The following is a 26,626-nucleotide window of genomic DNA, read 5'->3' on the forward strand; positions in this document are numbered from 1 at the left end:
GGAACGTTGTTGTGTTGCCATCATTTAAGTTTGAATTTAAAAATGATGCAAGGTCCTTCAAGCCTACCAATAATGCATCACAATAAGTTCTTTAAACGGCCCCGGCTAAATTAACTTGCAGGCTTTGGCAAAATGACCATAGCTAGTTAAGGATGACATCCTGGCCGAGCGGTCAAGGTGGCAGCCTACCGCTCTGGGGGACCCGGGATCGAATCCGAGCAGGTCGAAAAATCCCCAGGAATTTTTCGGGGGGTGGTCCGTCCGGATATGTCGGGCCCCGTCCCTCACCACCCGGTCGCCCCATTGTGGGCCTGGCCAAACCCATAATGGGCCTTCTAAAGAGGCCCTCTTAGTGCCCACAGGGCAGAAAGAGTTAGAGAAAAAAAAAGACATCCGCTACTTGTATTTTTATGCCCAATCTCGGCCACAAACCACATGGCTACACACACTTCTTTGCTTGCACTGCCATTTACCCCGTAGTGAAAAATTTGGGAACTAAAATTTTTGTTTGTGAAATCCTTTGAATAGCCTATGTACTCAATTTTTGTCAATTGGCTTATCGGAGCTAGTGTTTTTTGAATAAGACTGTGGTTGCCCTCTATAAGTGATTTTGCTAGAATTATTCTATAATACATCCAAAAAATCCCATTTGTAAAATTCTTTCATTGTATCATATGACCAAATTATCACCACTGCGTGTCCTTTATTGAAATTATTTTAACGGTTCACTTAGATGATCATCAATTTCCAAAATGGGTTAACGTGCGATCATTGTTCTTTACGAACTAAATATCAAACTATAAATATGTAGATTAAATTTAATGTTAATATTCTGATGGCAGCGTTAATTCGAGCTTGGCATTCGGGAAGACAAAGCTGCTGTTTGCAATCTGGAGGGGATTAAATTTGGAATCGTGTCGATGATAATGGCAAACAATTTGGGGGAGAAACTTTTTCATATATGGTCAATATGAATGAATGAAAAACCTTTTCTTAATCTCTTAAACATTTATTGTGGGAAAGTAAGAGTATAAATCTGTCTTTTGACACTAAGTGTAAGATATTTGATTTTGATTCTCCTTATCAGTCTTAATTTAGTTAACAAGATTAAAAAACTGTGTTTGGGTCGGTCAGATAAGAATGAGTAGTTAAAAATAAGATCACAAAAGAATGACTATCGCCAGGATTTTATTTATACAAGAGTAACCTGTTTAAATCCGAGAGGGATACATCATGATTCTTATTCGTCTTCCCATCGCCTTGGCCGGAAGATTCCTCTTGAACTTGGCTCGCACCACTCCACTCTTGCCGTGGGGTCGGGTGACTTTGCCCCAGATGACTCTCAACTTGGTAAACTTGTCCTTTTTCCCCGGGACTCTTGTTTTACTGAAAAAGAATTTTTGTTTTGTTTTGAAACTTGCAAAATCGACACAAAAAATAATTTTTCTCGGAAATAACCTTGTTCCGTTGTACATACTGTATATTGCTATTAATTTAAAGTAATAAACTACACAAAATTTGCAACAATATTCATATACAAAACTCTTTCGTGAAAAACAAACTGCCGAGACAAGCGCAAAAAGCTTCTTCCAATGTATAAATATAAGCTGTATAATACGTTGAAAAATAAAAATTGATTGAAATGGAACAATACAGGCTAGTTATTTTTGACACACACACTATCTGTTCTGCCATTCTATCACTCAATTCAGTCGTGCACATGCACTTTTCTGCATGATTATTATTTGTATATGATACGGGACACAAAAAAGTAGCTCTGGTCCATAACTTAGGGGAGTGACAATAATACAGTAATAAACATGGAAGCCAACTGCCAGTATTGTTATCTTAGACAATGTTAAAAGTAATCGTCTTCCACATCTGTTTGAGTGTCATGCATCAAATTGTATTTGACAATATTTGGCATAACATAACGACATCGATTGCAGTGATTGCACACCGATGTCGCCCCAGTTTCTATATTTCGTGTGCACAATATTCTGTATCAAGCAACTGATGCAGTTTGCTCACTGCATGCAGCATGCCAGTGCCAGAGATACAAACTGGACTGAGACTACCTTTTGTGTGCCGTCCCATATCTACTACATGTTTATTTTGCAAACAATACCCCAAAAATTGTATTTATTACACCCATTCTCGGACAGATTTGCCATCACAATTAAAAGATATTCTCAACAAACAATGAAAATTTCATCAATAAATTCATAAAAGAATATAATTAAAACCAAATCAAATTATATAAATATGAAAACTATATAAACATAAAATATTTAACACGACAGTCAGAATTTTCTAATCTTACTTAATTGTACTGTGAGTGAGTACACGAAAATTTGAATTTTCCTTCATTTCTGACTTACTATAAACACGGAGTAAGAGATTGTAATGGATAGTTATTGTGATTGGCAAATTGAATTATATTGTATATTTTGGAGCCCTACTGAAGAGGCCAGTGTACTGGCAAAATGCACTTAGGGATAAATATGATGTAATAAAAAAAGGTTTCTCTCTAAGAAAAACTGGTTTGCTTTTTAACCTTTAATTCTAATTCTATTTCATTTAGTAAATAGTTTAGAGTTCAGAGATGAAGGAAAATTCAAATTTTTGTGTACTCACTCACAGTACAATGAAGATGAAAACTATAATTGTTTAAAAATAACTTATTAGACACGCAACACTGTAGAAAGGAGATGCCAATTTAAAAGGCATTTAGATTTTGCAAATCATTTTTGGAAATTTAAGTGACTGAGACGGGCACTTTTTGTAGAAGTAAATAATGAACCAAATTTGCACTATTTTCTTCATTAATCTCATAGAATAAAAAGTGTAAGAGCTTGCAACTTCCGAAATATGTAATCAAGTGCCAATGAAACCAAAAAATATATCGTTAACTTTTAGTTAATGCTGTACCAATTATAATATTGAATATATGAAATTTCATAATGAACACAGTCATTTCATATAATATATGAATATATTATATGAAATGACTGTGTTCATTAAGATATAACAAATAAATTTTTAAATCACCACCAGATGAAACCTAAACTTTAGATGAGTAAAAAAAAAACAATCAATTTTGTTTTGCTATTAATCTCATGTCGACTCAAAAAAATCAAGCCTTGTATTGGGGCACACAAAATAAAAAATAAAATATACTAAAGTTCAAAGATATCTTCACAATTAAAACTTAATTTTTAAAACCATATATAATTCTTTTCAGAGGTTACCCATCTATCTGCTATCATGTGGTGCCCAAACTTTTTGATCAGTGGGCCAAATTGTGTATGTCATAGGTAGGTGGGTCATGCTCATCAATGCTTAAGTGGACAAAACTACTGAACAATGTTAACTGGGGAAGGATTTGCACCTCACTAACAAGTTGGCCATGTGGTTTTCTTCACTTATCTAACACCTAAACACGGACAAGTTTCCATAGAAAATTCCTCCTGAAGGCATCCCCTCTCAGCAGATCATCTGGGTTGTATTGTCTTATCCCATTAATTCTACAATCCAAGATGGGCCACAAATATGTTTTTTTATTCCATTTGTACTGTAATAAGAGCATGCCTATTTCTATCATTTATAAGTGATGTGTCAAATATGATCACAGTCGGATTAGACCTGGTATGGTCATTACTACCCTTTCTTATGACATACCAGACTGGGTAAACAGCAGCAAGATGACATTATTACTGTAGTAGTAGCAAAATATAAGTTGTCATTATTTGTTGTGTTGTTTAAATGTTATTCAAAATGTGAAATGTCAAGTGGCAATATTTTACTGAGATTAGGATGTGTCTCACACCCCAAGTGAAAATAATGATTCTAAATAATGAACATAAAGATTATTTTAAAATGTTTCATTATAAAAAAAATTAATATAGTCTTTACAACTTTTGTAGATTCTAAACCATTAAATTTTTCCTTTTGTATTTAATTTAATATTTATCTTGTTGTCTATTTAAAATTATTAAATTCTAAAGTAATCTAATATCAGCATTTAGAATTTAATAACTTTAAATAGATTTTGTTATTTAATTTCAATTTGTTGGACTGGGAGCTGGAGATAACAGCTCAAAAAATAGTCCATGCTGTTAGATGTGGGATGCAAAGATATTGTAATGAATACAGTACTAGTATTCAGCTTCCCTAGCATTTTATGCATATTTTTCACATTGCAGTCATGCAATACTTTTCATTTGCATAGCTTGCCCTGATCTTCAAACAACTCTCTGACAACCATTTGAACTTGCCTACATGCAAATTTTATCTTTACGAAAGGCGTCATAGCTACATCTTTTTTATACAAGCAGTATGCTTCCATACAAAGGTAGGAAATGCCGCACATTATGCATAGCATTGTCAGCCTTCTTTTTGCATCACCTGTTTCTATATGTCATTTTTTACTAATTCTCATTTACTTTTTCCTGTATCTCTTATAGTTTGAGATAGAACGGCTAACTTTTACCACTAGAGGTACTACCATCAGTCTCACCTGGTGGTGCATGATCACTTTACCATATTAATAAATTACTTCTCCATTCGTATAAAAAAAAGATGTACTTAAATGATTTAAATGTACGTACCATAGAAGTAAAATGAGATAGAATGAGTTAAATCAATTTCAATTTCTACTTACTTGTCTAAGTAGAAATTAAAACTATTTATTATTCATGAAACAAATTTAAATAAGTGTGCGTAATAATCAGTTCAAATGTAAGTTGCACAAAAAAACAAGAGATAATTGAAATTGAGATGTATGTGTGACTTCTGTGGTTTCCAAAAAATTGCAATAGCAGATGAATACGTAAAGCAGGAATCGGCAACCTTTTTCTATGTAAAAGCCGCATTTCAAAACTTTTGAACTGATGCGGGCCGCAGGTTGCCCATCCCTGGTGTAAAGGATTCTTCATGAAATTTAAAATGATTGCAAGTTTAGACAACAGATCTGTTGATTAGAGTTATAATTGCAATTTAAAACCAACAGATATCTGATTCAACCATTTTCAGATAAACTCTAAAACACACACAACCTATTGGTTATTCTTGGGAATTTATGGTAAGTATTCAAATTACTTTTACAATGATTTGATTTTAAGATTACTTTTCTTTTTAATCTAAGTGTATATAAATAAAACAATACTTACTTCTTAGCTTTATAAACAAAGGCAGCTCGCTTTCCAAGATAGTAATTTGTTTCCTTTCTAGTGACGACGCCTTCTATTTTTAAGAGTGCCGTATTTTCGTGCTGATTACGAAGACCGCGTCTGTATCCGACAAAGACCGCTTTACAGTACAATCTGTTCAAAATATGTGCATGTCATTTAACACAGTAACAGAACAATGTCAATAATATTTATATATAATTAAATTCCTGTAAACTATGCAATATTAAAGCAATCATCAAAATAAAAGAATCTGATTCATTTTGAGTGTTACGTAAAAAAAATAGAATTTAAAATAAGTTGCAACAAAAAACAAATTAAATGTTCTCTTATGTAATTAATCTCTACCACGAAAATTTAGAATATAAAAAAAAATTACAGAACAAATTCCATTTGTTTTTTACACATTATTTTGCCAATAATATTGTCTAAAGAGAAAGTGAATCCACAAATTAAAATACATAACAAAAATAAGTTAATCTTTCCTTTTGAATTAAGATATTTTTATTAGAACTGATTTTAATCTAGGAGCTGCTCACAACTTATCATCATATGCAAAAAGTAAAGGTACAGAATATAGTAGTAAAGTTCAAATAAAAAAAATAATAATTAACTGAAAAGTTAACGAACATTTAATATATTTTTAATTTATGGTGGCTTATTTAATTGAATGAATTATTACTATTATATTAAACTATATCCAAAACCAAATAATTCTTACATTTGAAGAATTTAAATACAAATTGTTACATGTTCACTGTCTCTTAGGAAATGTCCCTAAGCAATTTTATATTTTGTTTATTATGTGTGTGTTAGAATCAAGAAAATATATAAAATGTAATGTAAGTTGCATAAAAATCGAGAAATAATTGTAGTTGAGATGTATATATACGTGTCTTCAGTGGTTTCCAAAAAACTGCAAAATGTACAATAAATGATAAAAAACACTTTTGCTTAAAAACAAAAATAAAATTTCCCAAGCAAAACACACGGCAAACTTTTACAATGCTCACAAACAGTCAATACATGCAATGTTGCATGTAAACTTCTCCAGAGCATCACTGGTTATGCATGTGTTAAACAGCACAGTTAATTGTCATTTGAAACAAATGTGTTCTCAAAAATCCTAAGATCTTGTCCTAGATTCTGAAGTATGAACAATAAAGTCCAAATCTAAATTTTGAGCACAGAATTACAAGAAAAATATACTGTTTTAAGTAACAAATTTGAATATATATACACAAAATAGATTCACATCTAAAACATAAATTTGTAGCTATAAATGCAAACACAGTGACATAATCATTAGATAAAAGTACTGTATTTTATAAATCTAGGACTAAAGCAAAAAGTAAATGAAATTTTTCATTGTTTTTATATACAGTCAAACCTGTTTTTATGCGATGGATAGGGACCGCATAAAAAAAACGCATAAAAAAATCGCACGAAACTTCACGAGTGGCTATAAAAAATAGTTTTCGCAACACAATTAAAAAATATTTTTTTTATGCGGTCAATAGGGACCGCATAAAAAAGTCTCACATAGAAAATAACTCAAAACCGTACAAAATAGAATTTATTGACAACAGATGTCAGCACTTGACTGCATCGTTTCGTCTATTGTCTGTTTTACATATTTTTGTCCAGGTGGTGTTTTGTTGACTTAAAAAGTAAATTATTTCATTTTTCGCATATTCATGCAATAATATTACAGTAGAGCATCGATAAGTGGAACGTTGGTAAGTGGAATGGCCGGAAAGTGGAATGATTTTCAGTCGGACTGTGTCGTGCTGAATCGAATGTTTTTGATACTAAATTTACTTCTAAAGTATAATTTTCATGTTTTTTATATTCTTTAATATATTTATTTTGTTTGTACAAAATGCAGAAATAATTTTTAACGATACGATAGCCTCGATGATTATTATAAAAATTTTCGTTAGGCTTAAAATCGACGAAAATTCAACACAAAGCGACACGCAACGGAGAAAAATTCAACAGGAAGCGATACGCAACAGAGAAAAATTTGAACATCAGACAGGTTAATGTATTTTTTCGTACAAAGTCGGAAAGTGGAACAAATCATTAACTGGAAGGATCCCAGTCCCCAATTGGTTCCACTTATCGACGCTCTACTGTACTATAATAAGTTTATTTAGCTATAATAAGTCAACGTGAGACATGACAAATCGCACGAGACTAGTCGCCAACTATACCGCACAAAAAAAGACCGCATAAAAACAGGTTTGATTGTATTTATATTTTAATTTCATAATCATATTTCTACAATTCTTAGAGTTTGAAAAAAACAACCATTCTTGAACATAATAAAAACAAAGATGGAACCAAACTTCTAGACTTAAAGCAGTCTATCTAATTTTTGTATCTTTAAATTATGAAAATGATAATATAGACTGCTTTTGTTTTGTGTTAAAACAGTTAAAAGTAACTTATTAAAAAACTGTTATTCAATTAGATTTACAAATTCAACAGTTATAAATTATAAAATAAAAAACTCAACCCCTTGATATAACACTTTCAAGTCATCTGTTCTAAAGTTGTCCAGTTGAAGAACAGTGTTTGTAATAACATTTTCTTGAAGCCCACTTCAAATATACAGTGTATAAACAAAAACATCACCTCAGCTATATCTTGTTCTGCTATGTATCAGCTAAATACAAGTGTAGTGTGCTATGTGATGACATAGTTGCCAAGAACCCCTAGCCCCCTTTAGCTCCCAACTCACCTAAAATTTAGAAGACTTTCAACTTGAAGATTCTGAAACAATAGATTCAAGTATGTAATTCCTTTAATTTAATAATCCAGAAGAAAAACAAAGTAAGAAATTTACAGTGACACCTTATGAATAAACAACAAAGGAAGGAAGGAAAAAAAGAGAAAAAGCCATACTGAATTGGAGAGGAAGTTCCCAGAAAGCATCTATATATATAATTGAGATAAGTTGATAATAATAATAATAATTAGCACAGAGTCCAAACAGTTAGGAGTTGAAAGTTGAAATTTGGTACAAAGGATATGTAATGAGAATGTACACTAAGAAGGAATTTTTCGAAATTCGGGGAAATTCCCACCCTGCAGGGGAGAGGGAGAGGGTTAAGGATTACCCTGAAGAATTCGGTTTCTACTGTACTATTTTATATGCAGTTTTTTGCATTTCTGCGGAAAATTGAACATATTTTTAGGCCCATCTAAAAATTCTCTAATTAGCCTCGAAAGAGGGGGGCCTAATTCTTGCACCTGGTGAAAACAGATAAGATCAGCTATAGTTTAATAATCTTAACTTTTGCAATCATAACTTTTTGCCCAAGCAACACTGTCATCATCTACTAGGTGACAGCATAAAGATGGTCTGACAAGGTAAGCATTAGTGTGGATTGAGGTTCCTTTCCTACAGAAATAATTTCCAGATATTACCAACCAATTCCAAAGTATGATTATCCTCGACTGTTTCATCTATATAGAGAGAGTGTTTTTTGTTTTTTTTTTACAGAATCTTAAATACACATTGTTATTATATCAACTAATATAGCACGTATACCTCTAGTACACACACGTACAGTACAGTATATATTTACCTGCCAGGTTTTACGGGTTCTTTGATTTTTGCTGCAGGTGTACTTTCTTCTGGTTGTTCTTTCTTCTCCTTTTTCTTCTCAACTTTAGCTTCGGCCATTTTTTAAGCCTTAAATTAGACATTAATTATTAGTTATACTTCTTACATTCCAATTACACAATTTAAAAATTATATCAATTAAACAAAACACTGCTCAGGATTTTTTAATGTTATAGAATATAACAGAGAAAGTATCACAGTCAGACAAATTTTGACCTCTATGTTTTTTTGCATTTATCAGCATTTTAAAATACCAATTCCAAAAACATTAAAAAAGGGAAGAAAATTGTGTGTTTGCATGGAACTATCTTTTGCTTTATGTCTTAGGACCTCTATATGTCTGAAATTTGATACAGTCAAACCTTGAAACTTGAACACCCAGCTTTTCTAACAAAATTTTGAATGCCACATTTGCCATACGATAACTCGGTGGCTGAACGTACTACTTGGCAAGAGCTATCCACAGATTAGACAGACGCAGACGGTTAACTCCGTATACTTCCTGTGTTAAAGAAAGTCGACAGCTAAACCAATAAACAACAGGACTACCAAATCTGAAGTTAGTGGCGCCGAGATTGCGTGAGGTCATTAGACGTCATGACACAAATAATTGATGACATTGTTATTCAAATTATATTTCAATGTGTATGCAGGTAAGACACTACTTCCATTTTTCAGTATGCATCGCAGTTGAACTTAAGTGAAATTAATTAATATAAACTGTGTTAATTGACATTCGTGTGATATAAATGAAATCCATGAATGTGTGTTTAATGGCACTTAACTCAAATTAAATAACAAAAATTTATTGATATAATATTAATATTTAACTTAATTTTTTAATACTAGGTGGCCAGTTAATAATAAAAACTCTGGTTTTTACACTGAAACTGAAATTTAAAATAAAATCAAATTAGTTAATTAATTAATTTAAATCAAAGCAATTGAAACATATTTTGGAAAGTATGGATACTTGTTGTCAGTCTTGATTGATATGGTTATATTTCATGCAGGCAAAGTTGAGTCTATATAACAGTTTTTGTAAAGTAATGGTTTCAATTGGCAGTGATGAAACATTTTGCTCTTAATTTACATATACAGTGATACCTCAGTTTTTGTTGATAATCTGTCTGAAAAGGATCAACAAAATCTGAAACTAATGAAAACCGAGGCAATTATTTCCATATGAATTAATGTAAATCCAATTAATTCGTTCTAGACACTCCAAAATACATATTTTATAGAGCATAAATATTGTGCTTAATACTAAAAATAATAAGTAATTAATATAAAATGAATATAAAAGACTAATGTAAAGAATAAATGAATGTTAACAGCATTTAACGTGGCATTCGAAGGGCTGCTGGCTCTGGAAACTTTCTTTTGTTCCATGATGGAACAGAAAGGTAAGGAAAGCAATGGAATTGTTTTGCTAGACATGCTGGATAATGCTCACACAACAAGAAACAATGCCACACTGAGCACGAAAATGCGTGGGTCGCTCTAAGTGTTTGCAAAATTAGCAGGTGGTCACGTAGACATGCTGATGAAAACCAAGACAAAGTTTCTGTGAAAAAAACTGACGATAACCAAAGTCGACAAAAACCGAGGTATTACTGTAAAATGGATATAAATTATAATATATTATATTGCATTTGTAGGTATTTTTATGGATAAAATGCAGTTATAAAGGTGAAAAAAAAAAACTGTTTTGGGGATCAGGAACAAATGAATTCATTTTATATTGTTTCCTTATGGAAAAATTTGTTTCAATTTGAGAACAAATCGGTTTTCAAAAACTTTTAGGAACAAATTAAGTTTGAAAACCGAAATTTGACTGTACTTCTATATATAAAGCATTTATGCTATTAAATTTTAGTGATTAAAGAAGGGGAGATAGACAGGTAGGATGAAAAGTTCAGTTGTTACCAGCATTTACAATTTTAAAACACACCCTACCCAAAATATAAGGCTTTTGCTTTTAAATTCTAGAAATTACGACTGAAAAATATTAAACTTCCTTTCTGGTCCCCCCAACCTTCAGCTTGAGTGTTGGGAAAGTCACGCAAGAGTCCTGGTCCATTTTTATTTTCCTTTCAATTAGTAATTACTAATTGTGTTAGGCTTATTAATTAAATCACATTACTCTTAAATGTTTTAATCTAAAGATGGCAAATTTTTGTTCTAAAATGCTAATGGATATGAAAGTCAACTTAAAAAAATGGAGTCAAAGCAAGTCTTTTTTTTTTAACTTTCATTTTTCTAAGTCATTACTTACAGAAGGGGAATGAACTATTAAATTATAGCTATTTATTCAGACGACATGATCAAATTTAGGCACTTGTGAAGTTTAGGGGCATGGCAGTATGAAAGGTTTTCTTCCATAAAATTAATCGATTCTATAATACACTAATTTGACTTGATCATTTCCAAAACACGTATAATTTTTTGGGTACGATCCATATAAAATATGCTATAAACAAAAACTTGTAGGAATACTTATTGAGTGTGTGCCACTCAAAGATGCCATTGCTTAAACTTGTTTTCGTCGCAGAGCAGACCACTGGATGGCAGACGCGTATGAAGCGTGTCATGTGACATTTTTCAGTGCTGTCCGGTTACATGACTACTCACTCATCTCAGCCATGCCTCGCATCTCTGACGTGTTTCCTGATAACTCATTCTTCTCGTGGAAAAATTCGCCAAACTTTAGAGACATCATTCCTTTTTGTTATGATTAAAATCAACATATAACAATGTATGGTAATTCTACTCTGCTTTTAAATGCTCTAATCTCTTTTATGTCTTAAGCAAAATTGAGTTATATTCATTTACATCAAGACATTAGACATCTTATGTTGCATCTGACTAATATTTATCATCATAATATGTATCATGATAGAATTATTGTCGTTAGTGAGCAGTTTTACCTTTGTTGTTTTGTATAGTCAATAATAATAATAATAATAAATAATGATATAAAAATTTATTGTTATTATCTCATTTAATATGACCAGTAACATAATAATAAGTTGTTTTTAATTACAACATACATACTTTAGTATATTATATATCACGTGACTGAACGGAACCAAGAAATGTCACATGACACTCTTCATATGTACCCGCCGTTCAATGTGCCGCTCTGTGACGAAAACAAGCTTAAGCAACGGTGTCTTTGAACGGCGCACACTCGGTAAGTATTCCTGCAAGTTTTTGTTTATAGAATATTTTATATGGATCATTCCCAAAAAGATTATACGTGTTTCGGAGACGTTCAATTCAAATTAGTCTAGAATCAAGTCATTTTATGGAAGAAAACCTTTCAAACAGCCGTACCCCCTAAACTGCAGTGATCAAATTTATTATAATAATATCCTAACCAAGATTGTTTAAATTTTTTCTTTCATTAGTTTAAACACTTGTCCACTACTAGCTTAATATTGTTTATAATAACTATCAAGTACAATTGCATTTGCTTACACCTGTGATTTAAAAACACATCATTAATGTATTCCATTACCAGATTAAATAATGAAGTTACAAGTTCCCGTAGAAGTAACTTAAATAATTTGTGTTTATATGTGTAAATACATACATACAGATTATAAATGCAGCTCTGAATGAGGTGTTTGGACCCCCTACACGACCAAATATCAAAGAAATATCTCCAATTTTGATTCTTGGAGAGATATTTGCCTCCAAACACATAGATCATCAGTTCCTTTGACTTTTTTACTCCTATGACCATGGTCTACCGCTCTGTTATGGTTCCAATTGCCTCATTCACATCTGCATTTGTACTGTATTATAATGTATTATAATGACAACACAAGTTACATGAAAGTAAAATCTAGAATTTCCTTTCTAGAAACGATCTAAATCTAAATAATTTAAACAAAAATCGATTATAAATCCAATCCTGAGAAGAATTAAATTTACTTTATAACAATAAAGTAAAAGGTAAAGGAAAATGAAATCAAAAGGATAAGACAATCGAAAGACACGTTTCATCATTGAATTCGTAATCTACCAACATCAGAAAGAATTTACACTCTTCCGATCAAAAAAACATGAATACGTTAACAATTTAATATCATAAAACGGTTTTGTTCTATATTACTGTCCAATTTAGCGATAAAGTGTAAATTCCCGGATATTTTACATACCTAGATCGCCCGTCCTAAAATACTACAAGATGGCAGCTTCGTTCGATGGATTAGAGCATTGTGGGTAACGAAAAATTATTGGAAATTCTTCCGAAAGTTATATTCGCTCAAATATATTGTTTGTAAATTTTTAATATTTATAAAAATGATACGAATATTAAAAAAATATTTAATAATAATCGATATGTAGTAAATTCGATTTTCATGAATTAATTTTCATATGCCCATTTTAAAGTTATTTATATTTATATCATCAAATTTTTATAATTTATTTGTATGTATAAATCAATATCGCTATTATTGTAGCTTAAAACAAGCAATTATAAATATTTCTACAAAATCCGTAATGAGGGATCCGTGTCCGTGTCAGGTCCGGATTATAATAGCGAGGTTGAGGCCGAAGTTTTAAACGCGAAAACGTGTACGTCGGACGTTCGGCGCCGCTTTGCTGTAAGCCTAGAAGTTTGGCAATGGCGTTTGGAATGTCGAGCATGATTCCACTGACTTTCCAAACGCCATTGTCAAACTTCTAGGCTTACAGCAAAGCGGCGCCGAACGTCCGACGTACACGTTTTCGCGTTTAAAACTTCGGCCTCAACCTCGCTATTATTATTAATTTGATGATTTAACTACTAAAATACACTACCAAATTTTCAAGGCATCTGCAAGTGCAAGGCTCTAGAAGAAGTCATGTTTTTATCTTTATGTAGACTCATTTCTGCTAACAACAGACTCAATGCAAAATGCATATTTAAAGCAATAAATATATATATATATATATATATTCTGTGGAGAAGTACTCGATATTTAGAGTATTCCCCATGCAGGAACAAAACAACAAGAAACTTCAAAGAAATAAATCACACTCTCTATGACTCCAATGCAAGGAACTTAAAGTTTATTTTAGTCCTTCCAATCACTACTCTGTCCCTTCGCTATAACAGAAAGAAACAACACACACACACACACACACACAAAAAAAAAAAAACAATCTCGCGACTCAATCGTCTACATGTCCTCTCTTCTTTTTTTTTTCTTCCGAAAAGTTCCGCTTCTTCCGTTGAGCATGCGCGATCTCCCTCTCTTCCTCCTTGGTCCGGGTTTTTCGGTTGTCATCGAGAATGCCCATCCCTTCTTTACCCTGTGGCCCACCCAAGGAGCTGGTTACGCAATAGAACGCATGATCTGCAGACCACAATTCATTTGGAATTACACATGGACGCACACAAAATAACAATTCTAAAGAAACAAATAATATTAACAAAGCATAACAACCGTCATTTTTAATTCTCTATAGGCTCAGTGACACTCAGGATTTAATGTTGAAGGAGCTGAATTGAACTGATAAGAAATTTTTAATGCAAATTCAATAAAAATTCTCATCTTCTTATGTGATTGCTAATTCATTAGTAGTGTAGAAATAGAAGACATGACACAATGTACTGTACATAAAAAAGGAATTTTAATTAGGAAAAGATTTTTGGAAAATTTTTTAGTTTTTTTTTAAATTTTTATTTGGAGGATGCCAGGAGTCAGCCTTACCAGCCACCCCTGTGGGTGTGCCACTGTAAATGCTGATTATTCCACACAGAGAGGGTAAGGCATTGCAGATATAATAATCTCTAGTAAAAATATTTGAAATTATGTGTTAATGGTAGTTGATTTAAAAAACAGTGCCAGATTTACCTTCTAGTGGGCCCTAAACAACATTTAAATTGGAGCCCCATTTAAATAAGTTGCATCTAAAGAAATCTTTAATAATGTCATTTAAAATTTTTATTAATAATAGAGAATACAAACACTAATGCAATAATAATTGTATAATAAGTGAGTTTCTGGTATACATACATACATACATACATACAAGAAAGACATGGGCCATACAAGAAGTGTTTAGCAGGCAGAAAAGAGGGTAAGGTAAAGGGGAGGGGAAAGAGGGAGAGGAGATAGACAGTAGAGAAAGATAGGATCCCTCTGAACGGTGTACATATGGCTACGGTACCCTCTATGTTTGATGTTGGCATCCAGTTTTTATGCTGCAAGGCTGTAGTCCCCCAAAGGGTCTAAAAGAAAACCTGAATGTAGCAAACACGAATAATTAAGAGCTGCCACAAATAGCTAAGTGTAGAAGTTAGTGCAAAGTGGCTGTTAGTAGGAAGACTTATATCTACTTAATACTAATAAAACTGAACGCAAATGTGAATCTTAATACTACTTAACAGATAGACAGACAGCGCGAAAAGGAAACGAACACAATGACAAACTAGACAAGACGAATGGACCGACAGAAACAAACGGGCAAGACCCCAATTTTTTAAAATTTAATTCAATTTTATTTTAAACATTAACTTATTCACTAACTAAACTAACCTACCATAACCTAGGACAAACCTAACCAAAGGACTAAAGCTAACAAACCCTAATCTAATTTAACCTAACCTATCATATCCTAATTGTTAACCAAGCTAGGTGTCCCTAATCTAACTTACAATTAGGACTAACCGAATTTAGACTGAAAAAGAAGACAGAAAAAAGAATTAAAATACAAGTTAAAAGGCAGCTAAATGCTGACAGTTGAAACAAAGCAAGGAAAAGCTAATTGCCATCCGTGCCCCTGGAGTGAGTGTTCTCAAGAGCCCCACTAAGGGATATAAATGTGAGTAAATGATGGAACATTGTACGTGTGTGAATGAGTTGGCGCGGATTGCAAGGCCAATTGTACCCTTCAAGAATAGCAGCTCTCATTAAACTATCCCAAATGTGATTGTACCTATTGCAGCAAAAAACTAAGTGAAGTGGTGTTTGGTCCTCCTGAATACCACAATTGCATTGTGGATTGTCCCCAAGGTTAAATCTATGCAAGTATTGGTTAAAGTTGCCATGTCCTGTAAGTAGCTGAGTGAGGGTGTAACTAGGGCAAAAGTGGCAAAGAATCACAGTAGTGTCAACCTTGAGGATGAAGAGTTTCTGGTATAATGAAAAACTTTTATTTATTTATATTTTTTTCTGTACTGAAGCTAGGCCGAGAGGCGTAACTAGGGGGGGCGGTGGGGGCGGCCCGCCCCGGGTGTAACCCGTGTAGGGGTGACACCCGGTAAGCCTGTACCTAAAAAAAAAAAGGTCAACGGCTCGCCTCCCATGACAGTTTCTTTGCTATGAGGAGACACCACGAGAGCTCACACCAGCTGAAAATCTGACTATGATTTATTCTACAAATCTAAACTCATATGTCGTGACATCACATATTCAATATAGCGTTCAAGTTGCTCAAGTGCGAAGATATTACAATTCAGCAGTGTTTTATAAAAGAGTTAAAAAGGGTGACACCACGATATCTGCACCAGGTGTCACCCGTACTAGCTACGCTACTGACTTGTCCCATCCGATTTATGGTCCTAGACAGGGCCGGATTAACCCACTTTGGGGCCCTAGACATTTTCTTCTTACCGGGCCCCTTCCCTCTCCCACAGGAAGTAACATAAAACATTTTCTTTAGATTTTAGAATTCACAATAACCATATAAAAAGCAATATATTTTTGTTTATTTGTTTATTATATACAGTTGTCCAACAGAAAAGTAAACTATCTTATTTAAAAATCTTTTCAAAATAGACAGTTTGACCAGGCCCTTCAAATAACCGGGCCCTAAACATTTGTCTATGCGATGATCTGGCCCTGGTCCTAGACATTCGACTATTGGTTAATCTGGCACTGATTTCAAGTGATATAAAAAGACATCAGTTGCTAGGACATGGACATGATGTGTCTTGACATCAACTGAAATCACTTATTTTCATCTGTTAAAACATTCTCTTCATTTGATTTTCAAACCTTTGACATCAACTAATATTAAGTGATAGTATGTTGTAATTGACATTTCTTTACCTTCTGAGAATATTAGTAACATAATGCCATTTTCAGGTAATTGCTTTCATAGTTTTTGTTGAAACTTCAATCTTTCAACCCTATTCAACTATTTGAATTAACCAATTGATTTTTTCTTTGTACTGTAACACCTATCTTCTAATTTAAAAAATTATTCTCTAACAGTTTCTTATCTTTCAAGTAACATAGAATAATTTTTTAAATTTTAGTTATATTATTAAAGCATTAAAATTTTAGTAAGTGTTGAAGATTTTGTGTGGAATAACGACAAGGTACAGTCAGTGCTGTAACTAGGGCGATGCCAGCGGTGCCCAGGCACAGGACGCAGAAATGACCTGGACCAAGTTTTGGGTCATAGTTTTGGGGCGTAGTTACAGATGCTCGCACCGGGCGCATAAAAGGCTAGTTACGGTGCTGGGTACAGTACATATTTTACTGTAAATGATTGAGTTATGTGCACCATGAGACTCCCAAAATGACAATTTTGGAATTTTGTCACAGATGTTCTCAGCAAGTGACTTGATATCATCTATATCGCTTAGCATCACGTCCAGAATCTTATATGTTTAAAAAATTTTATTGTTAAATATTTCTGATTTCTATGAAACTGTTTAATAACATTTTTGTTTTTCTTTAACAGTGGCTTAGTGAACATAACTGGTGCCCGGGGCACGACACTTTATTGGCACCCCCTCCCCCTCCAGAAACACATATAGTTTGTCTTGGAGACCATTTGGGTGCCCCTCTGCGAGTGGTGCCCAGTGCATGATACACCCCCTTGCATCCCCCTCACTACGCCACTGTTCTTTAATTAATAGTAGAATAGTTACCAGTCATAATTACAATTATCAATTACATGAAATATGATGAAATTCAATCAAGAAACAAAGTTACTCATTTTATTCTCAAAGAAATTTTATTTGTTCCTAATGCAGATTTAATCTCGAAGCCAATTGATAGCACTTGTCATCATTTCAGTATCATTTAAAATCAATCAGAAACCATTACAGAAATGATATCGAGTCCGAAATGACTTTTAAAATGTTTCAAATGACACGAAATGCTATCACTTGTAATAAATTGATATCATATCGTGCCATTTTGTCATTTGTAACTATTCGAAAATCATTTCAGATTTGATATCATTTGAAAATGGTAAAATGATATTTTTGTGAGAAAAATTTTCACAATAAACAAATACACACACTAAGATATTTCTACAAAAACAAAAAACAGCTCTATAATGTTTTTGTAGTAGTAGAAATGCCCTTTATGGTTTTCAAAGAGAATTTTGTATTATTATTATTTTTTTTAAACTTATGAACCGTGTCCCTGCGGCATTTGTTCTCATTTCAGACCAGTTGTCCCTCACTGTCAGAATATATCATTACTGGAGTGATACTCTACGGATGCCCCAAATGTCACAAAATAACATTCTACAGAATCTTAAAGAATAAATGAATCTGAATGATTTTCTTCCTTTAATTTTATAGGAATAACTTATTTTCATTTCTTTATTTTTGATTATTTAAAAAGTATTTATATTTGAAATTTCGTAAAAACATTTTGAAAATATTTTAAATTTCCAATTACATTTGGCATTTCACAAAAATCTAAATAATTTCAAACTTAATATTTGATTCCTGTTTTTAAATTCTATTTACTTTTGCTTCAATTCTTAGTATTTTCAAATCCAGTGCCCTAACTTGCCCTGTGCCAGGTGCAATAGGTGCACAGGCACAGGGCCTAGGGAAAAAGGGGACCCTAAAATGGGATATCAAAAAATTATCAGTATTATATTTTTATTTTCAAATTTTAAATCTTTGCCATCATTGGACTTGATTCCAAATTTTTGGTTAAAATTTGAAAATAATCAACCATTTCAATTGTTTCTTTTTAATATTTTTCCAAAAATGAAGAGCCAAAACTAAAATCTGCAAAGGGCACATTAAAAGCTAGTTATGATACTGTTCAAACCTTTCAGTCCCACTTCAGAGAATTCTGGTTACTTTCTGTGAAGTCCATTTGTAGCTGTTATAGAGAATAAGTTTATGTATAAAAATATTTTTCCCAAATAAGGCATTGTGAAAAAGAGTAAGAAGAAAAATATGTGTTAGAGGAAAACTATTGACAAAAGATGAAATTGTGAAACCAAGAATTTTGACCTCCAACTCTGACAATCATGGAAAAAACAAAGGGGAAAGTGTTTTATTACACAAGAACTACTGCAAGGGGCATTTACATAAAACCATAATTTGGTCTCTAGTAACAAGCCAGGGACCAATTGGGAAGTGAGAGGAGGAGGATTTGAACCAATCCAAATGTCAAATTTTGGGATAGAATCCTTTAAAAACTTGTCCCTCCAAGGCCACAGTGTCTTTTCTGAGGTCTTTTCCTCTCAAGAAGATCCACGGTTCTCTTCCACCAAAAAGAGCAAATGTCTTTGGAGGTTTTCCCCACCAAAAAATCCATTCTTTCCCTGAGTTTGCTGTTTCTTGAGATCTGAGCATTGGTCTCTTCTGAAGATGATCTTCACTCCAAGAAGATGCAATATCTTTTTTCACCAAAAAGATCTGTTGTACTTTCCCTCTGAGATCTGTCAATTTGCTTTAAAGAGCAACAGCTTCATCAGGGCTCAACACAATGCTTAAGTATCCAAACCACTTGCTGACGTGTTTAATTTTCAACTGCTTTTCAACAATTCAGAAAAGAAACCAATGAACCACTGGAGCCAGCATCCAAACCTATGTGCTAATGGAACAATCTGATTAAACTTTGCTAACCAAACTTGAATCAGATTGAGAATTATTTATGTGTTATTTTTTTCTCTCTTTTGTTTTAATAAAACAGGCATCAGCAACTTCACATTTCTAATATATTTTTAATAATAAGTATTCTATAAAGCAGTAGAAGTATGATAAATAGAACTTAATATAATTGGAGTAATGTAATAATAGATAATTTGTTTGCCTATGATGATTGTAAAACATGATGCTCACATGATTTTGAAAATTTAATATCCAGCATATCTTAATTACTACTTATGATAAACAAGCAATTACTTATTGTGACATTATCACAATGCTGGGCTGCAATTTTTAATCATATGTTTAATTTATTTAATTAAAACGATATGCTCTCCACCTCAAATTAGTAGTGTCTTGCCCTTGTACATCATACTATCCTGCTAGCAATAGTCATGCCATTCATCTATAACTCTTTCCAAGGGAAAATTTTTGAATTGAAATAATTCAACTTCTGGTTTCTACTGAAAAGTTCATATATAGTTAGTCAGAGCTGCCAATCCCTAAGCTTTCTATATCTGGTCTTGGCTTTCATCTATCTAACTCTGTTCTTGAAATTAAGGAAGGATTGACAGACGACAGTGGAAATATATAGGTTTACAATTATTTCAAATTGCATCCCAATCATTATAAATTGTATTATACAAACATTTTTTCTTAATAAATAGGAAGATCATAACCCACAGATCAATACTTCAAAAGAGTCACATAGCAAAATCTAATGAATTAAGATAGACTCCCTTCCCATCGTGTACATCATTGTACATGATGGGAATGGAGTGGTTGAGTCATCGTCTGCATGGACTATTTTTAATGGTTATAATAGGAAACAAATTTGTTCTAATATGCCTATTTACTAGTCTTGTCAACAAACTATTGATTAGAAAATATGTGCAGAACTTTTTTTAAGTTGTTTCTTTAATGTCGGGTTACACGTAATTAAAGAAAGGTATGCCAAAAGTATTTTATTGTACACAACAGAGAGGAAAGGGATCAAAAGAGGCTGAAAAACTGTATGTGTAGTTAATAAACAACTGCTTATAGTTATCATCAAGTTAAACAGTATGAATAGGCTATATTCATTTTATTGCACCTTATACAGTAATTATAAATCTGACAAGGTAAAACTGTATAATTGTAAGAACAAAAAATTGCTTATAAATGCTTATTTTATTTTATTACAGTACATAAAAAAAGCTATTACTGTTTATACTATTGTAAGAAATTTATGCTTTGCAAAATCATGTGTGTTTAAGCATGCATTTTATTTATTTGTATTTTGTTATTTATTGCTTGTTTATTTTAATAATCAAATCATATAAATGAAATATCAGGCAAACTGGAATTTATAACTATTATTTCAAGTTATAAATAAAGAAAAATCTTCAAGATTAAAAGTATTATAGATATCTGTGAAGATAAAAAGCTAAATTTGATTAATGCTTAAAATCTATTCATTTATTTGAAAAGACACATCATATCATTGAAAAAACATAAAACTATATTGATTTTAATTCTAATAAAAAATAATAATAAAGTAATTTTCTTCTCTGTTTTAGAAATGCTAATGAAGAAGATCAAAGAGGACTTGAAATAAGATAATAATAAAAAAGATGTGAAGGAAAATGAAATGATAACAGAGAGGAATGGAAAAGAAGATTCATAAAATAACTCCAATTAAATTGGACAAAGACAGAATAGGTAAGAAGAGTAAATTATATAAACTGTTTTTGGTATAAGTTTAATATTGTTCAAAGTAATGATTAGAAAGAGGATTCTCGCAGTAAAGATGGTTTGATATTATGCAGAAGGATTTAAGAAGAATAGGAATCAGAGATGGAGAATGAGGATCACAGACAGGAGAAAATGGGGAAAGGTAGGTGACAGTCTCTCCAAGAGTTGCAGTACCAAGAAGTAAGTATTGATAAATAAAGAAAACAATGATTTATATTTATAAATTGATATAACTAGTATTTCAATAGAATTAATATGAATTTACAAGTTTAATAGTATACAATTTATCATCATTTGAGGTGATAAAAACTGCAATTATATCATTATTATTTGAGGTTATAATGTAACTAACATTAAATTTTGATCATCACGAGTGCAATATGATAGTATGTAATTTATGATATTTTGTATCAAACAGAAGATACGGGACATGCATAACAAATTAAAATTGATCCATAAGTTTTGTTTTATTCATATGTCTAGTGCAAAGCAAAGTACACTTGTAACATATAATTATACAATATGCAATGTAATTAATACATTTAGGTACTTTACATCTATTAAAATACTCATAAATATTATAAATACTGTACTTTCATCCTTTTCATGTCATAAAAAATAATAATTGTGATCAAATATGTATCATTGAAAATAACTAGCTTTGATATTTCTATAGTAAATCCAATTTATGCAAAGTCATTGCAACCACTGTTCCATCATCATTGTGCCTAATATGCTTAAACATTATACATTTTACATGTAATACTGGCTCAACATGATTGTAGAATATATAAATGCTGCAGGTTCGAAGCACTAAAAGCCCTAAAGTTATCTAGACTTGCAGACTTTACATCAAAATATGATTAGATAATGAACACAGCTCTAATTTCTTCAAACAATAAAAGTAGCTATATTGAGATAAAGCAGATTTTTATTATTAGAATATAATTATTCTTTATAGTAGCACAATTATAGTAGCACAATTATTTTTGTTTGGTAGCACCATTGCTTGCAAATATAGTGTATAATTTCAAGTACACCAATTGCATATGCTTATTTGGTACAGATAAATAGGACCATTGTTAATAACGTAAGCACCTTTAACAGTGTGTAAGGTTGGAGAAACACTAATGCTTTCAATCTAGTTAATGATCCATCTATACAATGTTTTGAAGATAGCCTATTTACTGGATTGAAAACATTAGTGTTTCTCAAACCTTACCCATTGTTAAAGGTGTATTGTTTAGTTTGTTAGTAACTTACAGTGATTAATTCTACTTTATAAGGAAGTGTTGACCATGATTCAGAATGTAGAGCGAGATGAACAGAGGCAATAGTTATCGGCCAAATCCCAACAAATTTATATAGTAATTTGCTTTAAAACATGTAATATTTAGACTATTTTATTAATCAAATCCTATATCATTTCCATGGTATTGTCCTTTTACACAGACTACTAGGTTTGTGTGAAAGGAAAATACCATGGAAAACCTAAATAATTTTATTAAGTTTTTATTTAAAATTAAAATATTTCATTTGATGTATACAATCTCTTTTTATTGTAAAACATGTTTTTAAAGATTATAATGATTACATATTTTTTTATCTCCACTGCCTTCTCATATAATAGTCAGTCACTCCTAATAGTGATGTGAGGGATGTCAACAGCAAGGCAATACATTCAGAAAATTCTGACACATCTTTCATTTGCAGGACTGCAAACAACCATTTTCCAGCAATGCTCAGCTATTTTCCAGGAGTATTTTTATCATATTGCCATAAGGCAATATGATGAAAACACTCTTAGCTGCCCAATTTTGATTTGTCACCCTTCCAGTATTTGTAAAACCAGATAGGACACACCAACTTCAGTCATCTACAAATGTGAAGGATCTGGAGTGGCAGATGCAACATTCCTGGAAAAGTCTGTTGCAGGATAGCACACAGTCCTGTAAGCCTCCATGCCCAACTGTAAAACTATATATCCAGACAAGAGGAGGTTTACAAGTACTAAGGTTCCTTTAAATTTTATAGTTGTTTCACAGGAAACTGTCCCTTGGCTATAATATTGTAAATTATACAAGTAATTTATAATTTTCATAAGTAAATACAGTATTGCATCAAACTGTCCAATGGTCCAGGGTGTAAGGTCACGTATCTCAATTACTTTTATGATTATAATTTGTGGAATATTTTACTTGATCTTAAGAGAGAGCAAGTGCCCCTTGTGGGCACCCATGCCAGAAACTATTACTTAATGTAAATGACTCCAATAAAGCAATTTTTGTTATTAATTTTTGAAATAATGCCTATGCCGCCTATCAAATGAAAGTGAAATTAATCATAAGTAAGGGAGGATCCCTTACTTATGATTAATTTCACTTTCATTTGGATAGGATTGAATTGACCAAGTAAGACAATGCAAACACATGGGCAATCTGCCAAGGGGGCACACCTCCTGGGAGGACTTTGTATTGAAAACTGGCCCTATTTAGATGTTACACACATGAAGAAAACCTGGAAAAGCCATGTGGCCAGCCCATTAGCGAGGCACGAACTTGAGACCAACTACCAATATTCAATGATTTTAGCTATTCGACTCAGTTGCGTAGCGTAGTGGAGGCGGCAGGGGCGGCCCGCCCCGGGTGCCATTTTAAGGGGACGGCAAAATTTTCCTCCGCCCCGGGCGGCTGACACCCACGCTATGCCACTGACTCAGCTTCTTGGTGGGCCACTTGCATTTCAAACTAAAATGCAGAAAAAATTTAAAAAGTAAAAATCTTGAAAGTTTATCTTTTGTTTATATATTTTTCACTGCATTTTTGACAATTATATTTAATGTGCTAAATATACAGTGGCCAAAAACTCAGTTAGCCAAGAAATATTGAAAGTAACAATCACAAACAGTTAGCTGTCCCAAATCATTCTTAAAATAATCTTAAAATATATTATAGTTTACTAACTTGTGCCACTCAGTACAGTTTAAATTTAATTATAATTATATTAATTTGTTTGAATATATACCTAATGGAAAGGACGAAAGGTAGACTTTTTTTTATTTTTGGCTCTTTCCACCTTGTGGGCACTAAGAGGACCTTTTTTATAGGCCCAAAATGGGGACGGTGAGTATTGAGAGATGTGGCCCAACATATCCATGGCTTACCATCCACGAAAAGTTTTTGGAGAATTACTCACCCAAATTTAATCAGGGAGTCCCTTACCGGAGAATAATTAAATGATATGAAAAATACAATAATTTGTAAATTGCATAAATATTCATTGGCCTACCATCAAACCCCATAATGGTCATTTAGGAACAACAGTCATTACGTTCTCATGGGTGGCCATTGTTCATAAGTTTGACTGTATAGAAACAAAGCGTGAGTATAAACGTAAATCTACTTGATTGCCTGTTCAACTGTTACTGATAGGTCAAATATCTACTGTATATTTAAAATGAAATATTTCCAATGGATTTAAATGTGATAGATTTGCTAGACATTCAATATTTAGCTACTGTTAGTGAGAAACAACTATACATGTATACAGAAATGTGATATTTGACCCTATTGTAAGCTGAAATGAGCGGTTCAAAGTATGACACCAACGCTTCAACGCTGTCGTTTTTTCTGTGTAAACACAGACCAGTGATGAGAACATAAAAATTAGCCATTGTTTGGAGGTTATTCATTGTATCTGCATTCCTGAAAAAAAATGGCCGCCAGAGATTCGACTGTAGTTGGATAAATATTTTCAGTTCGAAATACGGAATTTGAAAGTTATTGGATCCTCTGAAAGGAATGATTTGGAACCATTTTGGACAACAGAACAAATTTTTCTCCTTATACTTCTCATTTGCAACGCAGGATGACAGCATCATCATCATCAGAAAGTCAGTTGTATGCAATTTTATGAAAGGTACATGGAATTTTTGTCGAAAAAGATAAATATTAATCTTATTTGTGTGATATTGTTTTATTTTTCTGATTAATTACTTCAGAAAAAGATGATGTAACTGTTTGCATCCTCGTCTTTCGTTCGCTTCGCGTCGCGGCGGAATATGCAAATTACGACGTCTCGCGCCAAAAGCATTTTCTTCGTAAAGTTACGCGATTGGTCAATTTTATATAGCAAAACTTTCAAAACAATTATGTTAATATCCTATTAAGTTATAAAAACGAACGGGTATTACAAACTATGTAAATATCTCCTATTAAATCAACACGTTTTGCATATCATGAACTGCTTTATCTTCTGTGCAAGAAATTAAATGTGATGACGAGGAACTAACAAGCCTTGTTATCACTTTCAGCTTATTGAAAGAAGGAGCGCGTACAGCTAAAGAGCGATATGCAAGGAGTTACAATGATGATAAGGAGCTAAATGTGTTATTTTAGCTCCTTATCATCACTTTATCCTCTGGAGAAGGCTCGGGAGACCAGGAAGAAGATTCGAACGTGACAAGTGTATTTATACGTACATATATAATACAAATTATCTAATGGTTTACTTTTCAACCACAGCGCTAGTAGTTACATTCAGTGATGTAGGAGTGAATGCAGGTTTGCAGGTTCCAATTCCGATTCCTCTAGTATCGATTCTGTTACGTTACTGTTGTCTTAACACTGTCGTTATATATTTTCAGTGATAACAGGACGTTAAAAGTGGCAATAAGAGCTAACAGTATTGTTATCGCTCTTCATGCTCCTTGCAAGAAGCTAAAAGTAACAAGTAGTAGCAGTGTTAGCTACTTGTTATCACTACAGATGCTCATTAACAAGAGGAAATCAATTATAAAACTATTTATCAGGCCTCATCACTGGAGGCCCATTTGCTCAGTTCCCGTATTTACAATGGCCTCAGAAACAAGTGTTACAAACTAAAAATTCCGTTGTGTGTCTAGCGTATCGAGAAGCAAACAATTATTTTTAAAAATCTGATTTATTTTAAAAGAATATAATACAAGTATTTTTAATATGTTGGGGCCTCGTAAAGGTAAATATCACGGGCCTCTCGATTTCTGAGAGAATCTCTGTAGTGTATGTGTAAAATAACTACATTAGCATTAAATTGGTGAAATATTTACTAAGTTCTGTTTACAAAAATCTTTTATTTATAAATAAAATAAGGATATAAAATTAAAATATGTTACCTTTCTACGGATCTTGTGTTTAATTCGATTTTATTGACTTATTTCGTGCATCATCTACC

The 26,626-nt window shown here is 32.5% G+C and overlaps 1 protein-coding gene across 2 annotated transcripts; it reads right to left on the minus strand.

The window, feature by feature from the left end:
• Positions 1 to 1,171: 1,171 nt before the first annotated feature.
• RpL35A (ribosomal protein L35A) lies at positions 1,172 to 26,626 on the minus strand. Of its 2 annotated transcripts, none has more exons than XM_067272586.1 (4): positions 26,568 to 26,626; positions 8,786 to 8,892; positions 5,172 to 5,324; positions 1,172 to 1,386 (listed from the first exon to the last, which is right to left on the minus strand). In XM_067272586.1, the coding sequence occupies exons 2-4, from the start codon at positions 8,881 to 8,883 to the stop codon at positions 1,212 to 1,214; spliced, it is 426 nt and encodes a 141-aa protein (XP_067128687.1). In that variant the 5' UTR covers positions 8,884 to 8,892; positions 26,568 to 26,626; the 3' UTR covers positions 1,172 to 1,211. The 2 variants fall into 2 exon arrangements, with proteins under 2 accessions (XP_067128687.1, XP_067128682.1); XM_067272581.1 differs by lacking the exon at positions 26,568 to 26,626 and adding an exon at positions 12,993 to 13,048.

This window comes from Centruroides vittatus, unplaced genomic scaffold, assembly GCF_030686945.1.
Source record: "Centruroides vittatus isolate TY-2023 unplaced genomic scaffold, ASM3068694v2 contig_1112, whole genome shotgun sequence".
Lineage (NCBI taxonomy): Eukaryota > Metazoa > Arthropoda > Arachnida > Scorpiones > Buthidae > Centruroides > Centruroides vittatus.